The sequence below is a fragment of the Fundulus heteroclitus genome, chromosome 21, assembly GCF_011125445.2.
Source record: "Fundulus heteroclitus isolate FHET01 chromosome 21, MU-UCD_Fhet_4.1, whole genome shotgun sequence".
In the NCBI taxonomy this organism is placed as follows: domain Eukaryota; kingdom Metazoa; phylum Chordata; class Actinopteri; order Cyprinodontiformes; family Fundulidae; genus Fundulus; species Fundulus heteroclitus.
In genome coordinates, this window is record NC_046381.1 from 923518 (window position 1) to 938558 (window position 15041).

The window sequence follows — 15041 nt, forward strand, 5'->3', positions numbered from 1 at the left end:
GATGAAACCATGGCGATGGCTTTATGTGCTGTAATAACTGACCTGATTAGCCTTGGCGTTCTCACACACGAACGTCTCATAATTGGTGGCAAATGTTGGAGCGTTGTCGTTGACGTCCAGCACTCTGATGTATACAGGCACACGGCTTATCTGACGCGGGTTGTCTGGGAAACACAAAGGTGGACACAGTGACTTCACATGGATAATTATTCCTTTACACAAATGTACTGCTGAACATGTGTGAGGCTTTGACTGCGTTTCCAGGCAACCAGTTATATCTAAATCAAATTATGTGTATATAAATAAATAATTGGCTTGTTTGAAACAAAAACGGCACAACAACAAATAAGAGGCTTTGCTGTTCTAATCTGTCAATAGAAGACTTTAAATGTAAAATCTGTGCAGAAGTTTGAAGCGTCTCAGACTATAATTGGAAATGAATCACATTAAGTAAATGAAGACATTTAAAACTTAATTGTGATTTATTTTAGCTACAAGTTCAAACTAATAGCTTCATTTACTATAATTAAAAAATAGAAAATTGAAGTGTGTTGAAATATAAATTTACTTAGGAAGTTTAACTCGACAGATCTTAATGTTTCAGGTCAGACAAATTTTAGAATCAGACAGGATTATGATTTTATTTTTAGGGGAAAGACGCTGTACAAAGCAACCGGGCTTTATATGAAAATACATTTTACCATGAACTTAGTAACTTGTTGATCCAGCCTGGCAGCAACTGTCAGTGAGTCTTTTACTTCTCTTTGGAGGAATTTTGGACCACTCTTCTTGGCAGAATTAATTCAGATCAGCAGCATTGGAAGCTTTTCAAGCATAAATGTCCTGATTAAGTTCATACAACAGCGTATCATCACTCACTATATAATTAAGTCACTCCAAACCATTCATTCTGAGTGCTTTCTTTTTTGGTGGATCAATGCCCTGCCGCATAACTGGTGTGCTTTAACTCTTGGTGCTAAACTAAAAGCTCAAAATTCTTCTGGATTTTTCACTATTGCTGTTTACATAATTTACAGCAAGTAGCCCAGACCATCATGCTACCACCACCATGTTTAACTCTTCTTTTTGTGACATTTTTTGACAATTTTCCATCAGATGTAGTTCTGGTCACACAACTTCCAATAAGTTCCTCTTTTATCCCGTCAGTCCACTGCATAAAAGAGGATTTTTATTAAATCTGACACTTGTGTTACTTGGCAGTCAGCAACAGCTTTCACTTCGGGTCTCTTCCATGGAGGCCATCTTTGCTCAGCCTCTGTTTGTTATTATCGAATCTTTGGCTCCATCTGAATACCTTTCCTAATAGCTATTCATAATTGCTCGGTAACCTTTCACAGGGTCTACAGTAACGACTCTATTGTGGGGAGGAAAGGAGCTTCGGTATGCAGTGCCGACTTCGGACAGACTTTAACTCCGACGTCATTGGGTGATGGAAACAAACATGGACGATGCTAGTTAAATAAGGGCCTACAGCCTTCGAACAATTAACTACAAAGTGTACGCTCTCTTCTCTCCAGACATTTTCATTGATTTCCATGAGGTGGGCTGTGCTGATACGACATGTCACGCAAAGAATTATGGGATACCTTAAGGCTTCTTTGCCTAGGCTAAACTAGCTGCGGGAGGAAGCATACAGGCTTCTTTTCCTACCTCCTTCCTTACTGACTGCACTATTCGGACAGCACTTATGGCGACTTTTGCTTTGGCTAAAGAGTCCTGGCTCTATAAGGATATTCGGATGGAGCCATGAATTCTGACAACTGAGGCAAATGAAACCTGCAGGGCTGCACTTGCCCTCCTGGGAGACTCATTGATGCCAACTTGGAGTAATTCTGGAAGACCGGCGACTCCGCATTTTCTACATTTGTGGATAATGACTTTGTTCCTCGTATATTCTTGAATTTCTTGAGATTGGTTGTATGATAGGTTGCTTTTTGGGGTCCTTTAGCCTACTTCATGTTGTCAGAGAGGTTCTGTTAAAGTGATTTCTTTATTCCACAGCTCTGGCAGTAATCAGGCCTCAGTGTAGCTTTTAAAATTGAAGTTGACCTTCCAGAAAATGTGGCTTCATGATTTAATAGTGACGCCAACTACTTTACACTGCAAAAAGGGAACAAAAAGTAAGTCAAGTTTTCTTGAAATTAATGTATTTTTCCTTGATTTAAGCAGGTAAATCACTCTATTTGCCAATGGGGTGAGTATTTTTACCCCTAAAATAAGATAATTAGATATCCTGCACTAGAAATAAGATGATAGAGATGAAATGTTTCCATTTTATATGGAAGAATCTTATTCCATTGGCAAATAGTCTTATTTAGTTGCTTAAATCAAGGGAAAATACATTAATTTGCAGTGTATCAGGAGGGACGAGGTTGGTTTGTATAACATTTTTTTCTTTAATAAATAAAACTGACAAAGCAAAAACAGAAAAAATCTGAAGGGGGGCAAACACATTTTCACAGCGCTGTGATAGGAGTAAAACCTCGAGTAAAACCACTCGTAGTCAGATGACGAGCACCAGCCGGCGCTTCACTTCAACATCTATAGATTTCTATCAGTTTAAAAAAAAACCCGATTTGACTGTCAGGATCCGGGGATGCTGTTTGCACTTACTGAACTCTGTGGCGATGACAGAGATGTTGTGCCAGGCTTTCTCCTCTCTGTCCAGCTCCCGGAGGATGAACACCGACCCGTTGCCAGCGTGGATGTTGAACACGCGGTCCATGTCTGTGCGCCGGTCGATGGTGTACCTGCACCAAGCAGACGAAGCAGAGGGACTGAGAGTTTGTGGAAGGAGCGCCGCGGTCCCTCGGCGATGCATTACCCGGGAGCGGTCACGTTCACGTAGACGTCTGAGTCTCTGTAAAATTGTCTGAGTGGTTGGAGTGGTGGGGGGTACTCAGTCTAAGTATGATGGATACTGATGGATAAAACCTCAAGCAGCCTTACTGGTGTACTTGTATCTTACACTCCATGAAATGTTTGGACCCTTAAAGGTATGCTGATGGTCTGAAGGAGCATAACAATATTATTGGACAGGCAGTAAATCATGTATTCTTTTAGAAAACGACACAAAACAGCTTCTATACTTGTCTTGGCTCAATTTTAAAGGATTACCGTGAGAGATTTCTCTGATACCAAGCATCCATAAAGTGTTCACCAACTTTTAACCAACATAGTTTTATTTGAGGTACAACCCAACAATTTAGAATAGGTTACAGACATAAATACACTACAGAGTAGTATAGTTTAGAGGTTTACTGTACATCCATTCATTTTGATGATTGTGACTTACAGATAAACTGAGTTTCTAAGGAATTAAAAAACTCACATCAGATTAATAGAAACATTTTAACTCATGAATGTCATGTTAAAGCCTACACACTGCAAAAACGGAACTTAAAATAAGTAAAATCTTCTTAAAATTATTGCATTTGTCCTTGATTTGAGCAGGTAAATAATATGATTTGCCAATGTAGTAAGATTTTTGCACTTAAAATAGCAACAACTCATCTCCATCATCTTATTTCAAGTGCAGGATGTCTAATTATCTTATTTTAGGGGTCAGAATACTCATTCCGTTGGCAGATAATCTTATTCACCTGCTCAATGCAAGGACAAATACACTAACCTTAAGAACATTTTACTTATTTTTAGATTCGTTTTTGCAGTGCACAATCATAGGAAAGACTGGTGACTTATCGTCTGTCCAGCAGACAGTCACAGACAACCTCAACGAAGACGATAAGCAGAATAAACACCATTACTTCCTGTTCATATAGTGCTGCATCAAAGCACATGGAAAGTACTGTGTAAGAAAAAGTGTGCCATTCTGCTGCTGGTTCTGGTCCACTGGGTTTTCTAAAGTCAGTCTACCACAGCCATCTACCGGCACATTTTGGAGCTCTTCATGCTTCCTTCTACTGCTAATGTAATTTTCCACCATTTTCCACCAAAGGTACCAAAAGCTGGTCCACTGACCATGGTGGTACAGTGCTTGATTGGCCAGAAAACTGCCCTGACCAGAACCCCATAGAGAACCTATGGAGTATTGTCCAGAGACAGATGAGAGACACCAGAACCAGCAATGTAGAGGACCTGAGGGTCACTATCAGAGCAACCTGGGCTTCCAGAACCTCTCAGCAGAACCACAGGCTGATCTCCTCCATGCCACGCCGCATTGATGCAGTAATTCATGTAAAAGAAGTCCAGACCAGGTATTGGCAGTACCTGAACATACCTTTACGTAGGCCCATATTTCTAAAGAAAAATGCTTTTTAATTGGTCTCACTGCAAAAAGAGAACTAAAAATAAGTAAAATTTCTTGAAATAAATGTATTTGCCCATGATTTGAGCAGGTAAATAAGACTATTTGCCAATGGAATGAGTATTTTTACCCCTAAAATAAGATAATTAGATAAACTGCACTTGAAATAAGACAATGGAGATGAATTGTTCCTATTTTAAGTGCATAAATCTTATTCCATTGGCAAATAGTCATTTTTACCTGCACAAATCAAGGAAAAATACTTTAATTTCAAGAATAATTTCCCGGAAACATAAATTGGGCTTTTTGTTACTTGTAAGGCACATTCATCAAAATGAAGACCAATAAATACCGAACTAAATACACAACTTTCAGTGTTTGAAATGGGGTGCTGAACAGATAACCTTTCAGTCATAATCTAGAGCATAGAGAGGCAGTTGTATATTAAATATAATCCCTCAAAATAAATTTCAATTAGACTCTACAGAGGCTAAATAAGTGGGAAATATACTATTTTAATTTCCTTCCATGGCTGCTGGAAAGAACTAATGGTAAACAATATTTGTGAGCGAGCCATGCATTGACATTCTGCATGGCAGCAACATATCTGACCCGCCTGGAGGACTGACTGCATGCTGAAGCTTAAATAGAGCGGTGGAAAAATAATGGAAATAAGAGAAAAATGTGGGTTAAATACAACAATCTCGTTTTCTCAACATTCACTAAGTATTATTTCACACTCCTAGTATCAAACTAAATACACAAGAACAAATCAAAACTACAAAATAAACTCATTTCTAACAGGAAAAATACTGATATTTACAATTTTATGTGAAAATGCAACTTAGACCCATTTGCTGCATGACTCTATAGACTGCAGGAGAGCTACAGAGTGAGGAGAAGTGGTGATACACAACAGTTTTAAGCGTTTTATTCGCAGCTGAGCAAAACTTTTAGTCCTAATTAAAGCTTATAAAAAGCTCTATTGGCCTCGTTACAAAGAGTGTTTTCTCTGCTGCCCATCAGGCCTGAAACACTTCAACACATTGACCTGAAAGTTAATCCATAAGCAACACATCTGGTTAAAGTGGAGCCAATGGGTGGATTTAGTTGTCTAACAGGTCGGCGTGCTTTGCCCCTGTGGTGCGCAGAGACGACTCCTCGCACAAACACGCACCGCGGAGACAAACAGTCGTGTTGTTTTCTCCGCTTCCCAGACCTCTGCCATGCATCAGTGTGATTAATGGAGTAGCAGGCATCACGAGGGCCGGCGTAAGCGGCAGGAGGCCCCCGAGGGGAGACTGTGAACCGGGGCTCTGAACGCATCGCCGCCCCGCTCTCCTCTTCCCACAGATTTGTTTTTCCTCCTCCTCCCTCCCTCCTCACACGGCACCGAAGGCTTCCTCTTCCTCTCGGAACGCCTCGCCGGGGCCAGACTGAAACCCTAACCTCGTTAAAATCTGTGTCAGACGTGGGCTCTGCTAATTGCTTTTCTAAGAATCGCAATAATTCAGCCGGCCGGGTCAGGCCCTGACAGAGAGATAGCGGCGGCGGCGGAGGCTCGGCCCGAGCGGGGAGACTAAGGTGCTGCCGTAAGCAGGCCGGGCGGCCGGCTGGACGGACGGAGGAACACGGAGGGTCGCGGGAATGTTGCCTGATCAGCTAATTCCTGCCTCGGAGGATGGCAGCGGCGGCCATCTTTCCAAGCCACACCGGACCCGGGTCTGTTATTCACGCCTCCTCTGTGATCTCTTGCTTCTCCTTCAGATGTTTTAACCTTTATGCCCAACGCATCTATCCTACTGACGCAAAGACATCCAGGAAGCCTCTTTAGTCATATTGCTGCGCAAGGATATTCCTGCTGTGGGGTTGCTGGATAAACTGCAGTTTCATGAGGAAATTAACAACTATTTCACTGCAAAAACGGATCTAAAAATAAGTAAAATGTTCTTAAAATTAGTGTATTTGTCCTTGATTTGAGCAGGTCAATAAGATTATCTGCCAATGGAATGAGTCTTTCGACCCCTAAAATAAGATCATTAGACATCCTGCACTTGAAATAAGATGATGGAGATGAATTGTTCCTATTTTAAGTGCAAAAATCTTGTTCCATTGGCAAATCATCTTATTTACCTCCTCAAATCAAGGACAAATACACAGATTTTAAGAACATTTTACTTATTTCTAGTTCCGTTTTTGCAGTGTTCAGACCAAATCTTTAAAAAACACTCAACTTTTGAGCCAATAACAGAAGAAAATACTTTTAATGACATCGGTTAGATAGGTTGTTGAAACCAGCTCATTGTGTCAGGATAAGATCTCAAGATGGAAGCAATTTCCCTTCTTTTCAGGACTGATGGGGAACCCTGATTAACAGTTGATTTTCATTGCTGCTCATTTTTTTCTTCCTTTACTTGGAAAGAAAACAAACTAGTTGAACACGAAACTGGCTGCCATGTCCTTGGAGCGATCCGTATGACTCCTGGGGGGGGGGGGGGGGGAGTGATGTGCAGTGAGCAATTATTTGGTTTGTTATATCAACTTTAAATACAGAACAATCTAAACAGGTGCAATCCGCAGAACTACAGGGGGGGTTCTGAAGCTGGGATTTAGCCAACAAAAATCATTTAAACTGCTGCGATTTGCACAGTTCTAACTCTACGGGCATCGGTTTTACATGGAAATGTCAGATTATTAGTCACGATGTCTGCTTCTTTCTGCCAAGGAGTTTATTACTGGCTAAAGAAGCCTCCAGGTGACAGGAAAACATGCCAGGAGATCCTGCACGCTTCAAGGAATCCTGTTAAAAAATAGGCAAAGCATTGCCACTTAAAAACCAAACGTTCCTGTTTTCTTAACCCACCCATTCTGTCACATTTTCCTACAGCACAAACACAAATATCACAGCAACGCAAGCCTTTTATTTTTGTTTTTTTTTTCCTACCACTGATGGAAAATCGTCATTAGCAGTGACAGTTTGACATGAAGCTGCTGACAATCGGTGGTTGTGTTGATGAATTTGGTCTGAACTTTGCAACAGTTAGCAGAGTCCTGCGAGCAATCCCACAGCAATTTATCCAGAAACCGCCGAGTTTAGTTGCTATTGCTCATGTTGGTGGAAGTGAAAGCTTTGCTGTTGTCCCCGTAATAAAGCAAACTGACACAAGCTGTAAAGTTTCACTGGAAAAGTTGTTGGTTAGACAATCACAACGTAGCGGGTTAGAAAGTTTTCCTTTATCCAAATGTGGGGGATCCAGGTGAAGCTTTTATTATTATTGAAATAAATAAACCAACAGGGAAACGGTACACAAAGGGTCTTGTTCGTTTGGATCAGGAAAAAATAATAGTTGAGAGTTCAGGAAATGTATTTTCAAAGTCTTTCCCTCAGTAGTGGAACATTTGTCGGGCCTTTTTGCTCCTTTACGTGAACTACAGATTCCTGCTGTTTGCTAAAGAAAACTACAAATGTGTTTTATTGTTTGTTAAATCCAATTATTCTGAAGCAATAACAACAAAAAAAGACAGAATAAATCCTTTGGCTCTGTATCCATATAAACTATGTTTGATCTTAAGTTTTTCCTTTAAAAGTAGCGTTATACTGATACATCTAGCCCATTAAACAAGATGGACAACATAGTGTATATTACCTTAATGAGACTAAATTTTATCTACATATTTAGCAACAACTTGGATTTACAATTAATTGCTATATAAAAAGAGTCAGAGTTGCACAAACCCCAAACTTTTTAGGAATGCATAATCAATGTAGCATATTCTAGCCCAGGGTTGACCAGTACACAGACTGTTTCATGCGTGTCGTCATCTAAGGGCATCAAAATGCCAAACAAAATAAACAAAAGACAATGAAATTCTATTTTTTCTGCGTGTTCCACGAACAGAACACTCTAATCTGCGAACTCAAGTTTATGCCAGAAAGCTGGATCCAGCTCTTTCTTCATGGATCTTTTTATTGACCACTACCGGACAATCCAATGCGTCTATAGGGCAAGATTCGGGCCAAGAGACCAGGACTTGATATGGCCATTAGATCCTATGGCTGACTTCACTTTAACCCCCTGATGAGCTGGAGCAGAGATCTGGGGAGAGAGAAATTACCTCTACAGGTGACCTAGCCTCGGATAAGAGGACGCACTGAAACAAACCGCTCCTGTGCCCGCTACGTGCCATGGCTGTAAAGGCCCATTCATACCTCACGTAAAATACGGATACGGATACGTGTGGAGTGTTTCATACGTTCTAACCGTCGATTTCGTTCGTACTTTGACACGAAAATTGGGAGCTTACGATTACGGACGAAACGGATCAATACGGAGCAATACTACTGGAAACGGTGGGGGCGCTATTGAGTTTGTAGTACAAAATCACGAAGGAGGTTATAATTCATGGCTTTAAACAATGGCGGGATTCGAGGAACGACTTGCGGAGCTTGTCCGCAACTACCCACACACATGATGCGTCGTGTCCGGGGCACAGGGACAAACAAAAAGTTTACTTACGGAGCAAATACAACAAAATCACGTCTTGGACCGTCGCCATGTTAGATCAGTGACGAATCATTGGCACCCAGCACTGCCACCTAGAGGAAATATTGGTTATTGCGCACCTCAACGGACGGAAGTATGAAGGAGTCAACGGATAGAACGTACGGACAGAAATACGGACGTGTAGGCCAAACGTAGGGTATGAATGGGCCTTAAGACGTAAACAGCATCAGATCGTCTGCAAAAGCAAAGATAAAACCCTGGTGTTTTGTAAACCCTAACCCCCGTCTCTCAACATCTTTACTTTTAAATTCCTGTCCATAACCACCCCACAAAGGATTTAAGACATCCGACAGCCCTGGCATAGTCCAACCCATAGTATGAGAAAGCAACTGTCCACATGACTTTTGCTTTGGGTATACAACAACTGGCTTTTCATCGACCAGCGTGGGCCACTGTGGGACACCTCGTTAAGATGCCTGGTTACCGTTTAGGAGATGTTCCAAGCAGAAGACCCAGGGACTCTAGGAGATTACGTCTCACTATTGCCCTGTGAGCCCCACCAGATGAGCTGGAGGAGGAAGCTGGGGATACGAAAAGTCTAGAGATCCCCTCGACGGCTGACTGGGCCTTGACTAAGAGCTAGAAGAGATAAATCATCAGTAATTGCTAATTATTCTGAGGATATTTAAGCAACAAGTTGTTGCTATTTATGCAAATTTAGTAACCAATACAACATGTTCAGTCGGGTTTCCTTACTGAGCATCTTTAGCTCGGCTAAACCTGTAAGTTTTATTCGCTAACAGCAGCAGCTGTCCGACTGGAGATGATGAAATTTCCCTTTAACACGTTCAGGAGTCTTTAGTCACATCCCAGTCCGGCTGTCCGTCCGTCCGGGCCAGCTGGAGCTCGCCAAGCTGCCCAGAACCAGCCCCAACTTTTAATGAGGACAATGTCCTCTAAACATATTTTAAAAGGCTGAGTGTAATTAATTAGTTTCAATCACAGCCGACGACACCGACAGAATTTCTAACACCTCAGCAACAAACTGCTTCTCATCCGCCACATTAAGTGCGCCCCGTTTGCATTCATGTGTGCACGTGTCTGCGTGTGTCACTGCGAGGCAGTAAATCCAGAAGCTTCCTGATCCCAGGCAGCCCCCAGGCTTCCCTACCCTGCCCTCCTCCGCGGAGCAGCGTTAAATGCCACTGGGAAGCTTCGCCGTTGATGACGGGCGATAAAAGAGAATGATATCATATTTGACACCTGCAGTAAAGCGCTGGAACTTCAACCTTGAGAGCCAACTCCCTCAGTGCGTCGTAAAAATGAAAAAGGCTGCGACAGAGTGGAGGTGCCGCCTCACACCTCACTGCCACCGGTGCCTTTTATTAGAGTCACTCGCATAATTGCGGATCTGCATGAACTAAAGGAACTCTGGACCTGCTTCTGCATGTGGTCACTCTTTGTGTCGGGATTATAACGCCGCTTCTACACTGCAAAAACTCAATTAAAAATAAGTAAAATTTTCTTGAAATTAGTGTGGTTGTCCTTAATTTGAGCAGGTAAATAAGATGATATGCCAATGGAACGAGTATTTTTACACCTAAAATAAGATAATTAGATAAACTGCACTAGAAATAAGATGATGGAGATGAGTTGTTCCTATTTTAAGCGCAGAAATCTTATTCCTTTGGCAGATTATTTAAATTTGCTTCTCAAATCAAGGATGAATACATTAATTTCAAGAAAACTTTACTTATTTTTAGTCATGTTTTTGCAGTGTAGTGCTCTAATAAATACTTCTCATAATTCTGAGACCTCTTGTTTTGGCCATTTGCAACATTAAAACTCTCGTTTGAATGAATAATTTGCTGCCAGTTCAGCTTTTATTGAGTGGACACAGAACTGCCTGAAACCTGCAGCCGGTCCGTTTTCCTCTCGTTTTGCGGAACAAAAGTTATCTTAAGTGAGAAATGTAGCGTCAAAAGTCCAACTGCTGCTTGGGTTTCACTGAAGCTTAAAGGAAGAGGCAGGTGAAGATGTGCTGATTGCAGTAAAATCTGCATAAAAGTTTCTAAACAACCTGGAAAACTCTGAAAGTTTTGTTACATGTGGTCAGGAGTGAACAATTTTGAGTGTTTTCGCTTTGATTTGGGTGCTTTTTCAGATATTTTTTTTCAAATATGAGGGTGAAAAATGGGGGCATTTAAATCAAGTGTTTTCCAGAACTGGAAAACTACTTTGATTCAACTGTTTTTCCAGGTCAGGATATGGAAAAATAGCAATTGTACTACCTTTTATTAGAGTTTAACGGCTGGTTTTGCTCTTCTTTTATATCTCTCTTTGCAGGTGTAGAAGCAGACTCCGAGGATGTTATCTTGCTCTCTCATTTTCCACAAAATTTTTGTCACCTTCCCTCCCTTTTAGCATTTTGTCTCATCTATCTTTTTTTTCTCTTCTACCTTCCCGTCTTTTGTATCCATTGAACGTGAAACAGCCCCAGAGTAAAATCTAATAAAGCTTCTTGCATATATAAATAAAGCGGAGCACTTTGGCGAAAGCAGTAATGCCACATACACTGCAAAAACCGATCTAAAAATAAGTAAAATGTTTGTAAAGTTAATGTATTTATCCTTGATTTGAGCAGGTAAATAAGATGATTTGCCAATGGAATGAGTATTTTTACCCCTAAAATAAGATAATTAGACATCCTGCACTTGAAATAAGATGATGGAGATGAATTGTTCCTGTTTCAAGTGCAAAAACCTTATTCTATTGTCAAATCATCTTATTTACCTGCTGAAATCAAGGACAAATACACACATTTTAAGAACATTTAACCTATTTTTAGTTCCGTTTTTGCAGTGTATGTGAAAGTAAATCTGTTGGGCTCTCTCTGGGATTAAGACATACATTTTTAATGCTACACTTCCAGACAGAAGACGAAGTTAAAGCAGGAAAAAAAAGATGTAAAAGAGTTTGGAGTTTAATTTAAGCTTTCATTTTTTTTTCGGATCTTGAAAAACGGGGAATGAAAAATAAATGTTTACCTAGATTTTATTCCCTGTCCTACTTTCTATTGTTGCTTTTAACCACCACTCTGTGGTTTCTGACCCTCTCATATCCACAGTCTGACCACTGCAGACGTATCTGGCATACACTCATAGCCAACCAATGCAGTCGCACCTTAAAGCTCCAGAAACCGTGTATTTCCCCGTACAGTACCGGGACAAAGACGGGCTCGGGTCCGGTTACCTGACGATGCTGTGCTTGTCGTCGGGGTCTGACGCGCTGACCGAGCCGACGGCGATGTTCCTCGCCGCGTCCTCCCGGACCTCCATGACGTAGCTGGGCCGCTCGAAGACGGGCGGCTCGTCCACGTCCTCCACCACGATCTTGACGCTGGCCTCGTCCCTGAAGGGGCCCATGGAGTAGAAGCGCGGGTTGATGTGGACGTTCTCCACCTGAACGCGAAGGTTGTACTGACGCTTCTTCTCGTAATCCAGAGGCTGAAACACAAGACGACAGAAGCCCTTAAGAGACGCTGGCGCTCATTAGCGCTTATGGTTGACGCTTTGGTTTCATATCCAGCAGCACGTTCTGCACATTAATCCAAAGCTGCCACATTTATTTTAAGGTCAGATTTAGTTTTTATTCATTAAATGTGTCTTCCAGATCATCTAATGGCCTCAAGTGAGGGCGTCTTAGTGTCTTCAGAGACACTAACAAGACCGCTGATGGACACAAAGAGCCGAACCTCCAGCAGATCCAATAACTGCTGTTGGATTTTGTGACTCATTTCAGAGAAGGAGAGAAAAAAAAAACTAAACATGAGGATAACAAGGCTGCCTTAATTTAAAAAAAAGAAAAGAACAGGATTCATGTCATTAGTTTTAAGACTCCAAATGTGGTTAATTTTAACTGAGCAGGAACAAAAGAGAAAATAAACAAGAAAACTTTTCTTCTGTCAACTCCTTGAGATGCTTTTCAGCTTGATTTCCTGATCCTCGGCTCTGCGGCTCTGTAACAATCAATCAGCGCTGCGGTTTGATCTTCCCAGGCTGACATCTGTTCCTTTTGGTGCGTTTCTTCTTTAAATGAAGAGATCAGAACGACAGATTAGCGCTCCGACAGAGGACAGCCAGGCTCGGGGAGCGTCAACGTGATAAAATATGAAATGAAGTGCAGAAATCTCATCTGGTTCTCTGATTAAAAGCGGAATAAACAGTAAAAACCTCCAGTTTGGATGCTGAATAAATTCAATAAACCACCTTAAATGGATTTTTTTTTTTTTAAACATCCCAAGCTGCAGTATTAGCTCCTTAGTTCAGATCTGGTTGCAGAACTTCACGTAAGATGAGGCCCGAAATGCTTTTCGATTACCTGACTGAATATAAAGAGCAGTTTTTAAACTCTGATTTTATTTATGAGGGGAAGAAAGTAATTACCCCTGATTGTGTTCCTTGGTGGGAACAACTGCCATCGAGTCTTTTACAACACTATGTTTGGAATCTCATCCCACTCTTCTTTGTGAAACAAGCTTAATTCAGGGGCTCTAACTCCATACTTTGACTAGGCCACTCAAAAACCTTCATTTGAATTCAGTTGAATAAAAACAAAACAGAAGTAATAATTTTTGGACCAATAGAGGAGAAATCAAAAGTTAGCACACAGCTTCAGTCCCTTCAGCTAAAAACCACTAATCAGGCCCGAAACCTGGGAGTAGTGATGGACTCAGACCTGAACCTCCAAAAGCATCTAAAGACAATTACAAGGTCGGCTTTTTATCACCTAAAGAACATTTCTAGGATTAAAGGACTGATGTCTCAGCAGGATCTGGAAAAACTAATCCATGCGTTTATTTTTAGTAGAATTGATTACTGCAACGGTGTTTTCACAGGTCTGCCTAAAAAGTGGATCAGACAGCTGCAGCTGATCCAGAACGCTGCTGCCCGCGTCCTCACTAAGACTAAGAAAGTAGAGCACATAACCCCAGTTCTAAAGTCATTACACTGGCTCCCTGTATCTCAGAGAATAGACTTTAAAATACTTCTGTTAGTCTATAAATCCCTAAATGGCTTAGCACCTAAATACATCACAGACTTGTTATCAGGGTATCAACCCTCCAGACCACTCAGGTCTTCTGGATCTGCAGAACCAGAACCAGAACCAAACAAGGAGAAGCAGCATTTAGTTCCTATGCTCCACTTATCTGGAACAAACTTCCAGAAAATTGTAAAAGTGCGGAAAGCCTGAGTTCTTTTAAATCATGATTAAAAACACATTTGTTTAAGATTGCCTTCAACTGTTCTAGTTAACTGAATCACCACTTTATTTTTTATTTTTTTTCTATCTACATTTTATTCCTACTTGCTTTTATTCTGTTTTTTTTTTTTGCTATATTTTAATCATGTAAAGCACTTTGCATTGTCTTTGTACTGAATTGTGCTATACAAATAAATTTGCCTTGCCTTGCCTTCATTTCTGTGTTTTGATAAGCTCTGTTTCAGACATGCTGTTGGTTTTACACCAGGATGCAGGTCTGCGGTGCTTTAGATGTTCTTCTGGATGAGTTGTCCTCTCCTGGGGGACGTTCTCCGTTGCTCCATGTTTTCTCCATTTGTGTATCACAGTTCTTTCCATTGTTCCCCTGAGATGGCTTTAAACCCTCTCCATACTGATGTCAACTTAAGCTCCGATGTGTTTATGAATCACTCTCACGACGTGTTGCTTTTCTTATCTTATGGCCTACTTCCTGTCGTCATACGGGTCCCGTTTGAAAGTGATTTGCATCGCAGGTTTGGTAAAAAAGTCAGACTTCAGCCATTTGATTGAAGTTGAACTCTTTTCAAAACATGCGGTTGATGACATTTAAATGATTTGCTAACAAAGGAGGTAATTTACTGTATTTCCACACAGTTGGTTCAGAAAGCCTTTTTTTTCCCCTCTAATAATTACCATACAATCACCATTTAAAACAGCTGTTTGTATTTGCTCTGCTTATCTTTTGAGATTAAAATGTGTTTGATGATGCCACACACTTGATGAAGTGACTTAAAAAAAAAAAAGAAATCTGTAAAGGGTAAATAGTTTTTTTTTTTTACTTTTCAGTATGTTGAGACAACCCTTCAAGCCCTCAGTTCTTTCTTTCAATCTTCTATTTGTTTTTCTTTCTTCTGTTCAATCAGTCTGTTTCTGTCAGCCAGTCTTTTGTTACCGTGTCCTTTATTTCTTTCTTTACTGTTTCGTCT

The 15041-nt window shown here is 40.9% G+C and overlaps 1 protein-coding gene across 1 annotated transcript in view; it reads right to left on the reverse strand.

The window, feature by feature from the left end:
- Positions 1–15041, reverse strand: part of cdh6 (cadherin 6) — a 106025-nt gene that overhangs the window by 12311 nt on the left and 78673 nt on the right. Inside the window, exons 7-9 of the mRNA XM_012855699.3 lie at positions 12046–12299; positions 2635–2771; positions 43–164 (exon numbers count right to left, since the gene is read on the reverse strand). Coding sequence (XP_012711153.2) covers positions 43–164; positions 2635–2771; positions 12046–12299 — 513 coding nt within the window. The remainder of the gene's footprint in view (positions 1–42; positions 165–2634; positions 2772–12045; positions 12300–15041) is intronic.